A 20,225-nucleotide genomic window follows, 5' to 3' on the forward strand; every position below is an offset into this window, starting at 1 on the left:
CTTCCTGTTAATATTGACGCATCTATGTATGATCACCGTGATGGAAGTACTTGTTCAACTGATGTGATTGCTTCGCTTCCAGTCCAGTTCCCTACTTGAACAACTGGCCCGGCGCCTACTACATGACCTTCGTTCTCGGCGGCATCCACAACATCCTCTCCCTCATGATCGTCGTCAGCTACTTCCTCTCCAACCACCCAACCTTCCCCGGGATCAAGGACATCAAGAACCTGTTGAAGTAGGTTGAGAACTCACCATGTGCTCAACTGAAAACAATTTCAGCAATGAAGGAGCGGAAAGCCATGTATGAGAGGAGAGTGATGTATGAGAGGCAAGCGATGTGATAGGAAAGCGATGAAAGTTAGGAAAGTGATGTATAAGAGAAGAGTGATGTATTAGAGGAAAGCGATGTATGAGAGGAGAGTGATGTATGAGAGGAAAGCGATGTATTAGAGGAAAGCGATGTATGAGAGGAGAGTGATGTATGAGAGGAGAGTGATGTATGAGAGGAAAGCGATGTATAAGAGGAAAGTGATGTATGAGAGGAAAGTGATGTATGAGAGGAAAGTAAAGTATGAGAGGAGAGTGATGTATGAGAGGAGAGTGATGTATGAGAGGAAAGCGATGTATAAGAGGAAAGTGATGTATGATAGGAAAGTGATGTATGATAGGAAAGTGATGTATTAGAGGAAAGTGATGTATAAGAGGAGAGTGATGTATGATAGGAAAGTGATGTATTAGAGGAGAGTGATGTATAAGAGGAGAGTGATGTATGATAGGAAAGAGATGTATGAGAGGAAAGCAATGTATTAGAGGAGAGTGATGTATTAGAGGAGAGTGATGTATTAGGGGAAAGTGATGTATTAGGGGAAAGTGATGTATTAGAGGAAAGTGATGTATAAGAGGAGAGTGATGTATGATAGGAAAGTGATGTATGATAGGAAAGTGATGTATTAGAGGAGAGTGATGTATTAGAGGAGAGTGATGTATGAGAGGAGAGTGATGTATGAGGGGAAAGTGATGTATTAGAGGAAAGTGATGTATTAGAGGAGAGTGATGTATGAGAGGAGAGTGATGTATGAGAGGAGAGTGATGTATGATAGGAAAAGGATGTATCAGAGGAAAGTGATGTATGAGAGGAGAGTGATGTATTAGAGGAGAGTGATGTATGAGAGGAGAGTGATGTATGAGAGGAGAGTGATGTATTAGAGGAGAGTGATGTATGAGAGGAGAGTGATGTATTAGAGGAGAGTGATGTATAAGAGGAGAGTGATGTATTAGAGGAGAGTGATGTATAAGAGGAGAGTGATGTATGAGAGGAGAGTGATGTATGAGAGGAGAGTGATGTATTAGAGGAGAGTGATGTATGAGAGGAGAGTGATGTATAAGAGGAGAGTGATGTATGATAGGAAAGTGATGTATGAGAGGAAAGTGATGTATGAGAGGAGAGTGATGTATGAGAGGAAAGTGATGTATGAGAGGAGAGTGATGTATTAGAGGAAAGTGATGTATTAGAGGAAAGTGATGTATGAGAGGAGAGTGATGTATAAGAGGAGAGTGATGTATTAGAGGAGAGTGATGTATGAGAGGAGAGTGATGTATTAGAGGAGAGTGATGTATTAGAGGAGAGTGATGTATGAGAGGAGAGTGATGTATGAGAGGAGAGTGATGTATGATAGGAGAGTGATGTATTAGAGGAGAGTGATGTATGAGAGGAGAGTGATGTATGAGAGGAGAGTGATGTATTAGAGGAGAGTGATGTATGAGAGGAGAGTGATGTATGAGAGGAGAGTGATGTATGAGAGGAGAGTGATGTATGAGAGGAGAGTGATGTATGAGAGGAGAGTGATGTATTAGAGGAGAGTGATGTATGAGAGGAGAGTGATGTATGAGAGGAGAGTGATGTATGATAGGAAAGTGATGTATGAGAGGAAAGTGATGTATGAGAGGAGAGTGATGTATGAGAGGAAAGTGATGTATTAGAGGAGAGTGATGTATGAGAGGAGAGTGATGTATGAGAGGAGAGTGATGTATGATAGGAAAGTGATGTATGAGAGGAAAGTGATGTATGAGAGGAGAGTGATGTATGAGAGGAAAGTGATGTATAAGAGGAGAGTGATGTATGAGAGGAGAGTGATGTATGAGAGGAGAGTGATGTATGAGAGGAAAGTGATGTATTAGAGGAAAGTGATGTATTAGAGGAAAGTGATGTATGAGAGGAGAGTGATGTATGAGAGGAGAGTGATGTATTAGAGGAGAGTGATGTATGAGAGGAGAGTGATGTATGAGAGGAAAGTGATGTAATAGAGGAAAGTGATGTATTAGAGGAATGCAATGTATATTAGGTAAGTGATGTATTAGAGGAATGCAATGTATGATAGGAAAGTGATGTATTAGAGGAATGCAATATATTAGAGGAAGGTGATGTATGAGAAGAGAGCAATGTATTAGAGGATAGTGAGGTGAGGTGAGGTGAGGTGAAATGGGGTTTAATGTCGCGTCCAAGATTATTGCACTTGTATAGTGACTTGCATGTACGTGTGTGTTTGTGTGGCTGCTTGTACTAGTCCGGACTGATGCCGATTTATAGTGCTAGCTCACTGAGATACCATGCCGCAGTTTAACATGAATACCCCACTCAGACACAATATACTGACTCCGAGCCGACCAGTCCTTGTTTTAGCCCCGAAATGCTGAGTGCCAGACAGGGTAACAACAAGTACCATCTTTTAACATCTTTTGGTATGACGCGACTGGGGATCAAACCCCGGACCTTCCGCTCTCTGGGCGGATGCTCTACCACTGGACCACGGAGGCGGTCTAGAGGAAAGTGATGTATTAGAGGAAAGTGATGTATCATAGGAAAGTGATGTATTAGAGGAAAGTCATGTATTTAAGGAAAGTCATGTATGAGAGGAAAGTGATGTATAAGAGGAAAGTGATGTATAAGATGAAAGTGATGTATTAGAGGAAAGAGATGTATTAGAAGAGGAGAGTGATGTACTATTGATGCTACTGAGATGACACGTGTGAGTGTTGTTCTGTTGCCAGGCGAATCACACCACAGCGACTCCATGCGAAGGTCGAACACGATGAGGAGGAACAGAAGGGCGGCCATCTTGAAGTGAAGTTCTTCGGCTTCCTCACTTTCTACTACATTGTAAGTGTGCGCAACTTTGACCTGCCTGGTTCCACAAGGTGATAGTAGTATTACAGCTGTTGTAAATGACTGGTAGAGTATCTCAGTTGTCAGATCATTATGAATTAGGTCAAGGTCATGGGTTCAATGGCTGTGTTATTAATGCAGGGGCCCTGCGTGAAGATGGACATGGGGCGTTGCTATGGAGCCCATGGGGACCTGGGGACAGAGGAGGTAGCTCCCCAGCAATTTAATGCTTGTCGGAATCGGTGGCCAAATGGATTGGGTGGTCAGGCACAGTAGCCAGACAGCCGTGGTGATATGATTTTAGATTCACGGCTAATTCTTGGACTAATACAAGAGCCAGCAATGGTTAAAGGTTCCACATTTTTCATCAAAGTATTGAGTTCACACTGTAGTATTTAGTATTACAGTATGAGTATTATGGTATCAGGATTCTAGTATGACATTAAGTTTATCATATACCTATCAACGATATGAGGCATTTGCATGTTCGATAGCGCCAACATAGAGACGGTCTTCCGTCAGTTCACAGTATTCTGGTATCTCAGAATTCTAATATAAGTATTACAGTATCAGTGTTCCAGTATATTAAAGTTTTCTAGTTTCAGTATTCAAGTATATTAAAGTATTTCAGTTTCAGTATTGCAGTATTAGTTTTCTAGTTTCGGTATTCCAGTATTTGTATTCTAGTGCCAGTACACAAGTATTCAAATATTAGTATTCTAGTGTCAGTATTCCAGTATTAGTATTCTAGTATCAGTATTCCAGTATTGGTTTTCTAGTGCCAGTATTCCAGTATAAACATTCTAGTGTCAGTATTCCAGTATAAGTATTCTAGTGTCAGTATTCCAGTATTAGTTTTCTAGTGTCAGTATTCCAGTATAAGTATTCTAGTGTCAGTATTCCAGTATAGTATTCTAGTGTCAGTATTCCAGTATAAGTATTCTAGTGTCAGTATTCCAGTATAAGTATTCTAGTGTCAGTATTCCAGTATTAGTTTTCTAGTGTCAGTATTCCAGTATAAGTATTCTAGTGTCAGTATTCCAGTATAAGTATTCTAGTGTCAGTATTCCAGTATTAGTTTTCTAGTGTCAGTATTCCAGTATAAGTATTCTAGTGTCAGTATTCCAGTATAGTATTCTAGTGTCAGTATTCCAGTATTAGTTTTCTAGTGTCAGTATTCCAGTATAGTTTTCTAGTGTCAGTATTCCAGTATAAGTATTCTAGTGTCAGTATTCCAGTATAGTATTCTAGTGTCAGTATTCCAGTATTAGTTTTCTAGTGTCAGTATTCCAGTATAGTATTCTAGTGTCAGTATTCCAGTATAGTATTCTAGAGTCAGTATTCCAGTATTAGTTTTCTAGTGTCAGTATTCCAGTATAAACATTCTAGTGTCAGTATTCCAGTATAAACATTCTAGTGTCAGTACTCCAGTATTAGTATTCTAGAGTCAGTATTCCAGTATAAGTTTTCTAGTGTCAGTATTCCAGTATAAACATTCTAGTGTCAGTATTCCAGTATAGTATTCTAGTGTCAGTATTCCAGTAAAAGTATTCTAGTGTCAGTATTCTAGTATCAGTATTCCAGTATTAGTATTCTAGTGTCAGTATTCCAGTATTAGTATTCTAGTGTCAGTATTCCAGTATTAGTATTCTAGTGTCAGTATTCCAGTATAAGTATTATAGTGTCAGTATTCCAGTATTAGTATTCTAGTGTCAGTATTCCAGTATAGGTATTCTAGTGTCAGTATTCCAGTATAAGTATTCTAGTGTCAGTATTCCAGTATTAGTATTCTAGTGTCAGTATTCCAGTATTCTAGTGTCAGTATTCCAGTAATCTAGTGTCAGTATTCCAGTATTAGTATTCTAGTGTCAGTATTCCAGTATTGGTATTCTAGTGTCAGTATTCCAGTATTCTAGTGTCAGTATTCCAGTATTAGTATTCTAGTGTCAGTATTCCAGTATAAGTATTCTAGTATTAGTATTCCAGTGTTAGTATTCTAGTGTCAGTATTCCAGTATAAACATTCTAGTGTCAGTATTCCAGTATAAGTATTCTAGTGTCAGTATTCCAGTATAAGTATTCTAGTGTCAGTATTCTAGTATCAGTATTCCAGTATTAGTATTCTAGTGTCAGTATTCCAGTATTCTAGTAACGGTATCCCAGTATTCAGCATGTCTCCCCTGTTCCAGTGCTTCCTGGGGTTCTCGGTGAGCGGCACCGCCCTGTACGGCTACTTCTTCTCCGTGCACCTGCTCCACATGGCGATGCTCAACCAGCTGCTGAAGCGGGTCATCCAGGCAGTAACACGCAACGGTCAGCCATACGTCACACACGTCACACACGTCACACACGTCACACAGATCACACACGTCACGCACGTCACACAGATCACACACGTCACACACATCACACACCATCACACACGTCACACACACATCACACAAACGTCACACTTCAAACACGTCACACACGTCACACAACATCACACACGTCACACAACATCACACACATCACACACTTCAAACACGTCACACTTCACACACATCACACATAACCCACATCACACACACGTCACACACACATCACACGTCACACATCACACATGTCACACACATCACACACATCACATGTCACACATCACACAAACATCACACACGTCACACACATCACACACACATCATACGTCACACACATCACACATCACACACAACACACGTCACACACATCACACATATCACACACGTCACACACGTCACACACGTCACACACATCACACACGTCACACCTGCTTTGTTGAGTCAAATCAGACAGTCACAGGCTTTTTTATGATGACTTGCCTTACAACTGTTAAATAAGTGGTTGGCATTGGCGTTGTTTTATGTAGAGACTTTAATCTTGAAATTAGCATTTTTTCATACATTGGGATAAGCCAGAGACTGTGACTGAATGCCCGTTCAAGAATTTCCTTGCTGTGACCCATCCTAGTGTAATCAAAACAAAGAAATACACATCCAAATAAATTTGACACATCTTTTTTGATCAGTGTAAACAGTTTGGCCCTCACTCTATGAAGGTTCATACTCCAATGAAATAACACTAAGAGAACTTATAAACCTACTGGCTTTTTTGTGTAACTCGATATGGAGTTTTTGAAATTGTGGTAACACCTCGCAGGAGGCATAACAACAATTGTAACACCTCGCAGGAGGGCTTACAATCATTGTTAACCCTTGATAGAACAAAAACTACGAACAGCCTACAAGACGCACATGCAGATTTTCGTGCCATTGCGAGACGCACGTGCAGATTTCGCACCTTTGCGAAACCCACGTGCTGAGGTCACCGGTTTCATTAAACCGAGTTCACGACTGCAGGCGATATTTCATCTCCGATACAGGTACTCGTACATTTGAGAGTTTTTATTACAGCTATTTAATTCAAAACGTTGTCTATGTGATGAGTCGGTTTATAAGTTAAACAAACCATTTCTCCTCGGGATTACCAGCGATTGTACGGCCCCCTCAGTATGTCACCTCATGTCCGGGATTATAGTCGCTGGTAATCCCTTATAGAAATGGTTTCTCCTATACGTAAATTCTTACATAAATGCAGAAATCTTGAATGCCCCACGAAACCCAAACTCACCTGTTCTTCTGTTACAACAGGTTGGTCGCTGGTGCTGGTGGCACTGCTCGGATTAGCCATCATGTACATCTTCTCCTTGATCAGCTTCGCTTTCTACAGGGAAGTCCTCACCGCAGCCGACGGACGTCACTGCCGCACCATCTACGAGTGCATCACCACCATGATTCACCATGGTCTCATTGAAGGACTGTACAATGTAAGTGATGGACCATGCTGAGGTTGAGTGGTGCACAGCGCTGAATTTGTTTAGAGAGTTATGTCCCCTTAGCTGTTAGGATCTGCTGTCAAGGGTTGAATCCCATATTAATTAGTCCAAGGGTGGATGTAAAACTTTAAAAGGGGAGACACATACATGGTCTTAACATGGGGTGGTTTGGGGTGTTGTCCAGACTGAGATGAGTGAGTGTAATGACTTGTTAGTGTCAGAGAGTAGGTTAATGTAAAGTCAATATGCTGCTAAGAGTTGCCTCCCTTAGTTACAATGATTATATCTTTTTTCCCCCTCCCATCCCCCCCGTCCCCAAAGGGAGGAGTGACATAATGTCTTTTGGCTCGGTTCCCATTGGCATTGGTGTTGGTGTTCCTATCTTAGTCCGAGCCATAACTTGAAGACCGTTCTATGTTTTTAATGAAACTTGGCATAGCCATTGCTCATCAGCTTAACTGGTGCCATTTACTATTTTGAAATTTATTAAGTGTTTTTTTTATGTTTCAGTTGAAACAATTTCAACTAAGTCTCAAATGAGCGTAGGGTTTGTTTCCAGGCCATAACTAGAAAACGTTTCTTCATATTTCCGCGAAACTTGGCCTATGCATTGTTCATTAACTTACCTGGTGCCATTTGCTATTTTAATTTTTTTTATCTTGTTATGTTTCCATGGAAACAATTTGGACTTAATCTCAAACAACCAAGCCATAGATCTCAAACTAATGAATATTTTTGCATGAAACTATGCAGGTGCAATGATCAGATGCTCAACTATTGCCTTTTTATATTTTTGAAAGTTTTAATTGTTTCAATTTCTATTGTTTCCATGGAAACAATTTGTAAATTCTTAAGAGTCTTTCTACCTACATAAAGCTTCTGATGATTCATTATGGGTAAATCTACTTGCACAATACAATCTATCATCCAAACTGCTGTAACAAGCTCAATAGTCTTATCAGTGCCATAAAGAGTCAGCATGACATCGACTGTCATGCTGCTTCAATAATTCATTAATCAGAATCTGTACTAGTATTGTTTTGCTATTATTGTTTTTCGGATTTGCAAACGCATTTATTTATGAGTAAGAAAACATTGTAGTTTCTGTGGGGTTTTGTTTGCCCTGAAGGGGGCTCGGGTGGCCCAGTCGTCTAAGGCGCCGCGATTTGCTGTGCAGAGTTGCATCCCTTGGGCGCGCCAGAGACCTATGATTGGGGGTTCGATTATGTTTCTAGGTTTGTCATCACCATACCCGTGCTCGTGGGTTTCACCGAAGTGGTAAACGTCTGAGACCTGCATCACTTCGGGCTTTCCTCCCACATTATGCTGACACACCGCGATATAACTGTAATACTGTTAAAAGCGGCGTTAAACCCAACTCACTCACTCACTCACTCACTCACTCACTCACTCACTCACTCACTCACTCACTCACTCACTCACTCACTCACTCACTCACTCACTCACTCACTCACTCACTCATGTCCCGCCAGGTGATGGAGCCTTCCTTGGCTGGAAAGTCATACGAGTTTCATCTGGGTGTGACTGTGTTTGACACAGTCTTCTTCATCATCATCACCACCATCGGCCTCAACATCATCTTCGGTATCATCGTGGACACGTTCTCCGAGCTTAGAGACAATAAGGTAACTGTTTTATCATCTCTACAAGACCATTATAAACATCTGTCCTAACTATCAGTATGCATTGGGAAATGTTGAATTTCAATTTGGGAAATTTTTACTGACAATTGCTTCTGAATTGGGGCCAAATATCGGCCTCTAATCAGTGCAGATAAATCTCTGAATGAAGTACTTATCCTTGGCCGAGAATATTTTGAGTTCATGAAATTCAAGCGGACAAGGTTTCACAGTTGATTAATGTTTGTTAATCAGGATAATATGATTAGAAGACGAGCGGTCTGGATCGAGTGTTCAGACTTGCTGACTTGGTTCGTATCCCAATTTGCGATTGGTGCTCGGGATGTTAATCTGATTATCTGATTCAGATTTGAATATTTATGATCTGTCATTGTTGAAATTGGTGTTAAACAACATCCAAACAAACAAATGTTATTTCTGATGTCATCTTTAAGTTCAATCTTAACAATCACTTCCCATTATTAATTAAGCTATTTATTAAAATAAAATAAAAAATATGATGTAAGATCAAAGTCTGTGCAATGTCAAATGTATTAATTAAGTATGGTCAGAGGCTGTATTGTCATTAGATTACTTCTCTTTGATTGCAGCTTAAATGTTACATCATTATATAAATGAGCTCTTGACAAGCCAGGAAAATTATTTAGGGTGCTCAAAATACATATAATCTTTATTGTGACTCATTACTGAAGCCAGGGTGGATCGGTAGCCTAGTGGTTAAAGCGCTCGCTCATCACGCCGAAGACCCTGGTTTGATTCCAAACTTGGGTACAATGTGTGAAGCCGATTTCTGGTGTCCCGGCCGTGATATTGCTGGAATATTGCTAAAAGCGGTGTAAAACCATACTCACTCACTCACTCTTTACTGTAGCCATTGATTTGTAAGGTTTGAAGTGAGAAAGCTGCTTTCGTGAATCATGGTGTCGGTACTTCCTTGGTGTTCAGTAATACGATGTAATGATAGTCAGGAAGATAACTTTGTACCTCTGCTGTACCCCACCATGTTAGAGTGAACTTGGAACCAACTTTTGTGTTTTCTAGTGGCAAATTGACCATGACATGAAGTCCAACTGCTTCATCTGCAGCAGGGAGAGCTACGACTTCGAGCGCCAAGCAGAGGTAAGTGTCTGTTAGTACGATCAAAGATGTAACCAGTGTTTCAGTTGTATTATGTAGATGAACTGTGTTTTTATTACTCCTGTGCAGTTTGCAGAAAATGTCCGTGTGGTGAAGGATCTGGTTTTGTAATAGAACCATCACGTCAGTTACGTGTGGTCAGCAACGTTTGAGAGTTTCTCACCAACTGCCCGCTACCTATCCCTCCAACAAACTACAATCTCGTCGCCCATTTTAACAATCTCGCAAGCCTGAGCCCTCCCTCTAACAACCAAACCTTACCGTCGCTCCCTCCCTCCCCATGGTACAATTCAGCTGGCCTGACCCCTTCCATCCTGCAACAACCAAACCTGTCCACGCCCCACAGCCTTCCACCCTCGGCCCGTCAACCACTTTCCCCTTCTCTATCTATAACAGCCACATCTGGCCTGTCGCCCCTCCCCATCAACAATCTACCTACCTCTCAAACCTAGCCCCCCTGCCTAGCCTATACAGAAGTCCCCATCCTAACTGGCCCGTCACCCCTCCCCCAACGATCTAGCTACCTCTCAAACCTAGCTCCCCTGCCTAGCCTATACAGAAGTCCCCATCCTAACTGGCCCGTCACCCCACCCCCATCAACAATCTAGCTACCTCTCAAACCTGGCTCCCCTGCCTAGCCTATACAGAAGTCCCCATCCTAACTGGCCCGTCACCCCACCCCCATCAACAATCTAGCTACCTCTCAAACCTGGCTCCCCTGCCTAGCCTATACAGAAGCCCCCCATCCTACCTGGCCCGTCACCCCACCCCCATCAACAATCTAGCTACCTCTCAAACCTGGCTCCCCTGCCTAGCCTATACAGAAGTCCCCATCCTAACTGGCCCGTCACCCCACCCCCATCAACAATCTAGCTACCTCTCAAACCTGGCTCCCCTGCCTAGCCTATACAGAAGTCCCCATCCTAACTGGCCCGTCACCCCACCCCCATCAACAATCTAGCTACCTCTCAAACCTGGCTCCCCTGCCTAGCCTATACAGAAGTCCCCATCCTAACTGGCCCGTCACCCCACCCCCATCAACAATCTAGCTACCTCTCAAACCTGGCTCCCCTGCCTAGCCTATACAGAAGTCCCCATCCTAACTGGCCCGTCACCCCACCCCCATCAACAATCTAGCTACCTCTCAAACCTGGCTCCCCTGCCTAGCCTATACAGAAGCCCCCCATCCTACCTGGCCCGTCGCCCATCAACAATCAACCTACCTCTCAAACCTAGCTCTCCTGCCTAGCCTATACAGAAGTCCCCATCCGACTGCCGAGCTGGACGCATGGTAGTTTCATGGAACTCTAAAGCAACAAATCACGGCCCTGTTCCACAAATCAATTTTAGGGTTGCGACCATTGTAAGCCAATGTTAAAGTATGGGAGTTCCAATCACCTTAGTGCTAAGATCGCTTTGTGGGACGGTGCACTGGTGCCTGCCAGTAGAAGAGGAACTAAGTTTGCAAACATTTTGTAATAGCCTGGAAAAATCTACATACTCGTCAAAATTGACCTGCTGTCTTATGGGCTGTTGCAGGCATCAGTTCTATACAGGACAAAGCTGTGGGTGGAGGAGGATTTTTGATTACTTGATTTTCAAATACTTTCTGTAATATCATTGCTTTGTCATAGCAACCTGTAGAGCTAAGCCAACAGGGTAGGATGGACTACACTTATGCCAATGCAGCAATATCACAGCTTTGTCACAGCAGCCAGTGGACGATTGAGTCGATCCAGCTGTCATTGTTGGGTTTTGAGAGTACATTTATGCTTGCTGATGTCAGTGCTGGGTTTTTAGAGTACATTTATGCTTGCTGATGTCAGTGCTGGGTTTTGAGAGTACATTTGTGTCTGTTGATGTCATTGTTGGGTTTTAAGAGTACATTTTTGTCTGCTGATCTCATTGCAGGGTTTTGAGACTACATTGGTGTCTGCTGATGTCATTGTTGGGTTTTGAGAGTACATTTATGATTGCTGATGTCATTGATGGGTTTTGAGAGTACATTTATGCTAGCTGATGTCTTTGTTGGGTTTTAAGAGTACATTTTTGTCTGCTGATCTCATTGATGGGTTTTTAGAGTACATTTGTGTCTGCTGATGTCATTGTTGGGTTTTGAGAGTACATTTATGTCTGCTGATGTCATTGTTGGGTTTTGAGACTACATTGGTGTCTGCTGATGTCATTGTTGGGTTTTGAGAGTACATTAATGTCTGCTGATGTCATTGTTGGGTTTTGAGAGTACATTTATGTCTGCTGATTTCATTGTTGGGTTTTAAGAGTACATTTATGTCTGCTGATGTCATTGTTGGGTTTTGAGAGTGCCTGCAGGTGACATTGTGAATAGATTTACTCATTTATTATGTCCTTGCAGGGTTTTGAAAAGCATGTGAAAATGGAGCACAACCAGTGGGCTTACCTGTTTTTCTTCATCCATCTGGACGAGACGAGACCCAATGACTACACAGCCCTTGAGCTTTTCATTGCAAACTTGGTAAGTTAAGGACCTCACTACATATAAGAGCAACAGTTTTCTTATACATTCTGATAGAGTACCTATATTTCAGTTTCCTGTAATAAATAATCACATTTCTTTATCATTTTATGATGGTTCAGTGTTGATATTTTTTCAGCGGCCCAAGATTGATTGTTTGTTGTTTAACACCACAGTCAGGTCTAGTGGTGAACTGGTGCCTTTTGATAGTTTGGAATATTAAAAAAAATTAGTTTCAATGGCAACAACTTTGACTTATTTGCTCGTTTCTGGAGCTCATCTTGAAAGCTTCTCACTATTCCTTCAACAAACTTGGCACAGGAATGGGTCTAGTGCTGAACTGGTGTCTCTTAGATAGACACAATTTTTATGGATAACAACTTCTTTAATACTCCGACTCATGTATACTATTGTTGTTACTGTTAATCCTCTACTGTTAACCCCCCACCTACTATATAAACTAGTGTCCAAAAGAAACGATACCACCTGTTTGCAACGACATAAAAGAAAAACTAAACAATGCAGAAGTTTAGGATTGGTGTTATGCTCTTGAGAAATCCTTTCACAACATCTGTACAAAAATTTCATTTCAATAAAATCTGTACAACCAATATGACAAGCCTTTAAAGATGGGTGGGGTCAAAAAATGAACATTTCGTTAGAGCACTGATCACAGAAACAACGGGAAATGTCACACCACACGTCTCAAAGTCAAGTCAGTAGCGGGTATGTCCACCGTGAGCATCAATACATGCCAGAACACGCCTATGGACTGATGACGTCAAACGTCTGATGACGTTGGGAGTGATGCGTTGCCATTCCTCGAGGAGACATCGTTCCAAGTCCTGAACGTTGACTGGAGGCACACGGCGACGTCGGATTTGCCGATCGAGGTGGTCCCATAAGTGCTCGATGGGATTCATGTCCGGTGAACATGCGGGCCATGGCAAAACCTGTACGTTGGCGTTGGCGTTGGCGTTCTGTGTCAATCTTGCTGTGTGTGGCCTTGCATTGTCATGTTGGAAAAGGAGTCCACGAGGCTGTTGCTGAATAAAGGGCACCACAACAGGCCGTAGGATGTCATCAAGATAACGCTGTGCATTCAGGTTTCCACGAATTACGACAAGCATCGTTTTGACGTCACCACATATGCCACCCCAAACCATTAACCCTCCACCTCCAAACGGCCGGACCTGTTGGATACAGTTAGGCTCCAAACATTCACCAAATCGTCGGGAAAAAAGCTGCCGTCCATCGTTTCTGAAGATGAGGAATCTGCTCTCATCAGAGAACATAACACGTGCCCAGTCCCGCCGTTGCCAACGTCGAACTCGCCTGGCCCAGATCAGTCTGTTGTTCCGGTGTCAAGGCGTCAGGAGCGGTCCGCGGTAGGGATGACGTGGCCGGATACCATACTGCCGTAGTCTCCTGTAGACGGTCTGTCGACTGATCCCGTGTCCCAGTGCTGTAGCCGCCGTGGACGTCGCTGTTACGGTGCGGTTCCTCAGGTGTAATACCCGGATGTAACGATCTTCACGGGGCGTGGTTACTCGTGGTCTTCCACTCCTGGGCCTGTCTGACGTCTGACCTGTCTGACGTAACCGCTGCATCAACCTGGTGATAGTGATGCGTGCGCAGCCCAACCTTCTGGCGACGTCGACGTGTGACGCTCCTTTTTGGACCATTCCAACGGCTCTCTCTCTCTCGATGGCTGTCAAACGTGGCATATCTTGTGTTCTTTTTGTTGCTGTGATATCAACGTGTCTGATCAGCCGTTTTATACAGTTTTTCTGCACGTGCAGAACATGCTAGAGAGGGAAATGTCACTTTCACGAAATTTACGTTTTTTCCCCGAAGTGGTTACGTGTTCCCGGTATTTTTTATGGACTATGCTGTGTTTGGGATGTGCAATACGAATTGGCATGTTTTCATACTTGACAATTCACTTAGTAAAAAAAAATTTTGAAAATAAGTTGGTGTCGTTTCTTTTGGACACTAGTTTATATTCTGCACTATGTCCCCCATTCAGTCTTGCTTGACAACGGTATAAGGATCTATACCGAAACATCGCTTTTCACAGTATTAAAGAAGTTGTTATCCATAAAAATTGTGTCTATCTTGTCTTCCGTCAACTTCTAAGTAATGCCTATCAAACAATTTGGTGTCTCTTAGTTTGGGATTTATTGTTTTTTTATTTTTCGAGTTTCCGTTGCAACAAGTTTCATATATTTATCACTACAAGTATTTACCATTGTGAGGTGATATCGATGACTTTGTCCTCTAGTTGTCACTTGCCACGAGATATTTGTTTGTTTGTTGTTTAACGCCACACTCAGCAATATGAGTTATATGACGGCGGTCTGTAAATAATCGAGTTTGGACCAGACAATCCAGTGATTGGCATAATCAGCATCGATCCACACCATTGGGATACGATGACATGCATCAACCGAGTCAGCGAGCCTGACCACCTGATCCTGTTAGTCGCCTCTCACGACAAGCATAGTCACCTTTTACGGCAAGCATGGGTTGCTGAAGACCAATTCTAACCCAGATCTTCACCGATCTGCCATGAGACATGATGATCGAGTTTTGGTATTTCTTGATGAGACGTGATGATCTAGTGTTGGTATTTCTTGTTGTCACTTTCCATGAGACATGATGGTCTAGTGTTAGTATTTCTTGTTTCAGCTGGAGAAGGACAACTTTGACTTCTTCCCCCTGAACCGTGCGATGAGTCTGCGTCATGAGGAAGACAGCAGTGAGAAGAAGCTGGAGACGCTGATGGACCAGGTGGACTACCTCGTCAACAAGATGAAGGAGGAGGTTCGTTTGCAACTTATGTTGTGTGTAACATGTCGCATAGCCACACAACAGCAATATACATGTCTGATTAGCAATATACGTGAAGACTTTACTGACTGCAGTAGAATTCATGTGTGTCATGCCGATCAGTTAAACTTCTGTGAAGACATTCAGGTATGCAAGTTGCTTATTATGCAGAGTGTTGTAATACTTTGGGGATTTATTTTTTTATATTTTTTTTTAAGTTAGCAAGTGCACAGGATGTCTTGAGCTCTGTTAATTAATATTTCATACTTAATACAAACAAGCATCCTCATGAAGATCCCGTTAGAATATGTCTTCAGCAACCCATGTTCGCTGTAAAAGGCGACTATGCTTGTCGTAAGAGGCGACTAAAGGGATTGCGTGGCCAGGCTCATTGACTTGGTTGATGCATGTCATAGTATCCCAGCTGCTTAAATCAATGCTCATGTTGTCAATCATTGGATTGTCCAGACTTGAGTATTTAGAGACTGCCATCATATAGCTGGAATATTGCTGAGTGAGTGAGTGAGTGAGTTTGGTTTTACGCCGCTTTTAGCAATATTCCAGCAATATCACGGCGGGGGACACCAGAAATGGGCTTCACACATTGTACCCATGTCGGGAATCGAACCCAGGTCTTCGGCATGACGAGCGAACGCTTTAACCACTAGGCTACCCGACCGCCCCATTGCTGAGTGAAGCATTAAACACCAACCAAACCAAACAAAACAAAACAAACATTCTGATATTGGAAGTTAGTTTGTAAGTGTATTTCCGAATGACTGCTGTTGTCCTAAAGTTTGAGAGCTAACTGGGTGTGTTTTGCTGGTGTAGGAGGCGACCAAAGAGCGAGACAAGGAGAAGCAGAGACAGCTGGAGTGGGAGGCAAAACACAAGACAGCCAAGAAGCAGTAACAGCACACACCGGGAGATAGTCATGCTGAGATATTGCCATGCTGATATTGCCATGCTGAGATGTCATGCTCAGATACTGTCATGCTGATGTAATATCATGCTGAGATATTGCCGAGATATTGCCATGCTGAGATGTCATGCTCAGATACTGTCATGCTGACGTAATATCATGCTGAGATTTTGTCATGCTCAGATTTGGTCATACTGAGGTAATATGCAGACATTGTCATATTGCGATATTGTCATGGAGAAGAAATGTCATGCTGAGATAATATAATACACAAATAAGGTCTGTTGATTGTTATCTCAGTCAGAGATAGTCATGTTGAGAATTACATGTCATGCTGAGACACATTAATTATAAAATAATGTCATGCTGTGACACGTTAAGTGTAAAATAATGTCATTCTGTGACACATAAAAAAATGTCATGCTGTGACACGTTAAGTGTAAAATAATGTCATTCTGTGATGAGTTCAGTAACAATTATTGCCATGTCGCTATTATGTTGAGATATTATCCTGCTTAGAAAATGTCAACAGTTATTTAATGCTGAAATGGTTTCATATGTGACACGCTGAGATTTAGAAGGCATTTATAACTCCATGTGTATGCCATTAAAATAACGTTTGGTACAGCGAGGAAAAAAGTCATGTACAGAATAACAGCAATATGCAGAAGTTAGTGTTCTCTCTAGGAAGTCACAGATGGGTATTGTTTGAGAAAATATATCTGCCGAGTTTGGAGAAAAAATGGTAGAAATAGAATTTGTAATGACACTTTTATTTATTGTTTTTAAGCAAACGAAGGCATCTGTGTCAAAATGTGATTAACAAGAAGGATGAATATTTGTAAGAATTCAATTCATATATATTTTATTATATAAAGAAATACGGGAATGCATATTGTGATCCTCTACGTCTTTCTGTACCGGTGGACAGTGATCTAAGTTGAAGTGATGTAATTGGTTGTGATGCACATGGGATGACAAGCTAATAATTGATTCATTATGGCCAAAGATAGAAGAAATACAACATCAGAAGACTTTGTGTTGTAATAGTGCTGAATATCCATGTTATGTTTCCATTGAAATTATCCAATCTTCCCAAGAATCTTTCTACGGTCTCTGTTCAGGTTTAACATCACATGTTAGCATTGTGAGCACCCCTCTTGAGATGCAGTTTCTTTGTCTCTTTACTTTTACAATGTTTCCAATAATTTATTGTTGTTGTCAGAAGCCATTGTTAAATGTGTATACATTTATAGAAGTATATGATATATGTATATTATTTATATAAGAAGCATGAAATTCACATATTTTGTTTATTTTCTTACTTTTAACAAACTGACAACTGGATACATTTCTAGATATTTAATAGGGATACAACTTTTTAATTTTTTAAAAATGTTTTCTCAAGTCTTTCAGAATGAGTGAGTGAATATGGTTTTACGACGCTTTTAACAATATTCCAGCAATATCACGGCGGGGGACACCAGAAATGGGCTTCAGACATTGTACCCATGTCGGGAATCGAACCCGGGTCTTCAGCTTGACAAGCGAACGCTTTAACCACTAGGCTACCCGACCGCCCCCTTTCAGAATGATGTGTGGATTATGTTATGTGTAGGATCTGTGTGTAGATAAACGGAGTTGGGGTATGTGTTGTGACCACTGCAGTCAACCAGGCTGAAGCTTACTGTGATATACAGCCCGTTTTACAGTATATATTCTTCTATGCTGAAGTGTTGTTCTTAGAGGTGTGTACAAGGACCGAGTCAGTAGGGTAGCTTTAAGTGCTTTGAGCAGTGTTCAGTTAGGTCCTCCATGTTAGCGTGATGTGAAAGTCAAAGTAACTCAGGTCATAGATGTTTGCCATGAGCTTGTACAACCAGACAATGGATGCTTGGCTTCAAACCAACATTCAGCAAATACTGGCATGGCAAAGGGAGGCAACTCTGCACAAGTGTTTTTCGGTATGAAAGCTGAATAGTTTTGTGTGATGGAACAATGAGCACGTGCTAGATAGGGAATGTATGTTCAGATAAATAATACTCTATACTGATGTCGTGGTTGTGTTTCTGCTTTCTTATAACCACACTTATGATGTTACTTTTTTATATTTAAAATGTCATGTTATAAAGACCTCTATGTATTATGCATGTCTATATATTTGTATTGTGTATATATGGTGTATAGTGTTGGTATGTCCTATGCTACATTGCAGGTTTTACTGAGATGTGATATATTTTGTTTTCATTTAATGAATTTAATCATATTTTAATGCATGTGATATATTTGTTTTTATTTAATGAATTTAATCCTATTTTAATGCATATGATATACATGTGTATTTGTTTTTATTTAATGAATTTAATTATATTTTAATGCATATATGTGATATATTTATGTATCATTGTGATCCCTTCATATAATTTTCACTAATATGCCTTTCATGTCAAGTGGAATCAATTTCGGCAGATAATCATGTTTTATGTAATTAGTTAAAACTGTTAATGTTAATATTGCCAAAATGAATACTAACTCTAAACTTGCTGTGAATGTGGTTGCCTTGTTTTTGCTACATTAAAATCCATATAAATGTCTGTGATAAAATGTGGCAGACTCTTTCTTACTTTGGCAGAAGTTTTTCTTCTGCAAAGGGACCAGGTTAGGTTGTATTTTTTATAACTTTTTGTTTTGTTTTGTGTCGATTGATTCAGAATATTTTTCTATAATTTTATACTGCTGTATTTACTCAGTGACATACCTATCAGGAAGGATTGTGTGTCCAGTTTATTTCTGTCTGTTCATCAACAGAGCTGAAGCTGCATAGACATCACTCCTTTGAATCAGTGTATCATATCCCAACACATCTTCCCGAGGCAAGAGAGTTAACTGACTTTAAAAGTCCAGTTTCCACCCTTGCCGAACTAGGCTGGAATTCCTGGGCTCGATCGTATCGCCAACGGTGGCTATAACATTCATAGTCAGTTAACTCACTTGCCTCGGGAAGATGATCCCAACAGAAGGAGGATGGAGAAGGGCCAATTTTTACTCACTAGAAATGTCAATGTTTAAGGTTATACGAGACTATGAAATATTGGATTGAACTAGCCAATTTTCTTTCTCCCACTTACAAGTTTTCGACTTCCTGACATGATCAAGAATATAAGCATGGCGAAATTTGGCAAACAGTCTGATTTATCAAACTTCAGAGAAAATCTAACTACATGTATCAGCAAGTCTTTGGCCCAAAAGGATTTCTTGAACTATAAGCAAGAAACTCACCTTCGGTACAAAACTTGGTCCTGCCTTTCACAAATGCATGTATAAGAAACCCTTCCTTGAACAACTCCAATAGAAACCATTTGGATACACTGTATCCTCACCCATTTAGTGATGTCCAAAGTCCAAAACATGCCAGTGCTGCCCAAATGTCATGTCATCGTATCTGATAAACTTTTGTAATGATTTCTAAAAGTTTTGCTCCTTTCTTAAATAGTGCGGATCTGGTTGACCTTGTCACACCTTGACCTTTGATGTTGGCAATACTGACCATGGCTAGTTATCCTTATGCTAGTTTGCTATGCTGCTTTAGCCTGTTTGAAGTATGTGTAGGTGCACTTGATGTGCATATGGAATCTGTTCGTGTTCAGGGCCTGTTGCATTAGCACTTTGACAACTCCGATACTTATAACATAGACTTAATACTTCAACTCCCATACGTTGACATAGACTTTATACTTCAACTCCCATACGTTGACATAGACTTAATACTTCAATTCCCATACGTTAACATAGACTTAATACTGCAACCCCCATATGTTAACATAGACTTAAGACTGCAACCCCCATACATTAACATAGACTAAAGACCGTAACTCCCATATGTTAACATAGACTTAAGACCGTAACTCCCATATGTTAACATAGACTTAATACTTCAACTCCCATACGTTAACATAGACTAAAGATCCTCCCATACGTTGACAGAGACTTAAGACCGTAACTCCCATACATTAACATAGACTTATTACTGCAACCCCCATATGTTAACATAGACTTAAGACTGCAACCCCCATATGTTAACATAGACTTAAGACCGTAACTCCCATACGTTAACATAGACCTAATACTTTAACTCCCATACGTTAACATAGACTAAAGATCCTC

At 41.1% G+C, this 20,225-nt stretch overlaps 1 protein-coding gene across 1 annotated transcript in view; it reads left to right on the top strand.

Moving 5' to 3' along the window:
• LOC124139572 (inositol 1,4,5-trisphosphate receptor type 3-like) overlaps positions 1-18,655 on the top strand; it is a 186,154-nt gene extending 167,499 nt beyond the window's left edge. The window contains exons 69-77 of the mRNA XM_048390658.1: positions 83-238; positions 3,052-3,160; positions 5,355-5,478; positions 6,831-7,006; positions 8,509-8,661; positions 9,718-9,795; positions 12,188-12,307; positions 14,999-15,133; positions 15,971-18,655. Coding sequence (XP_048246615.1) covers positions 83-238; positions 3,052-3,160; positions 5,355-5,478; positions 6,831-7,006; positions 8,509-8,661; positions 9,718-9,795; positions 12,188-12,307; positions 14,999-15,133; positions 15,971-16,051 — 1,132 coding nt within the window. The 3' untranslated portion in view covers positions 16,052-18,655. The remainder of the gene's footprint in view (positions 1-82; positions 239-3,051; positions 3,161-5,354; positions 5,479-6,830; positions 7,007-8,508; positions 8,662-9,717; positions 9,796-12,187; positions 12,308-14,998; positions 15,134-15,970) is intronic.
• The last annotated feature ends 1,570 nt before the right edge of the window (positions 18,656-20,225 follow it).

This window comes from Haliotis rufescens, unplaced genomic scaffold (assembly GCF_023055435.1).
Source record: "Haliotis rufescens isolate VD_foot unplaced genomic scaffold, xgHalRufe1.0.p SCAF_9, whole genome shotgun sequence".
Taxonomy (NCBI): domain Eukaryota; kingdom Metazoa; phylum Mollusca; class Gastropoda; order Lepetellida; family Haliotidae; genus Haliotis; species Haliotis rufescens.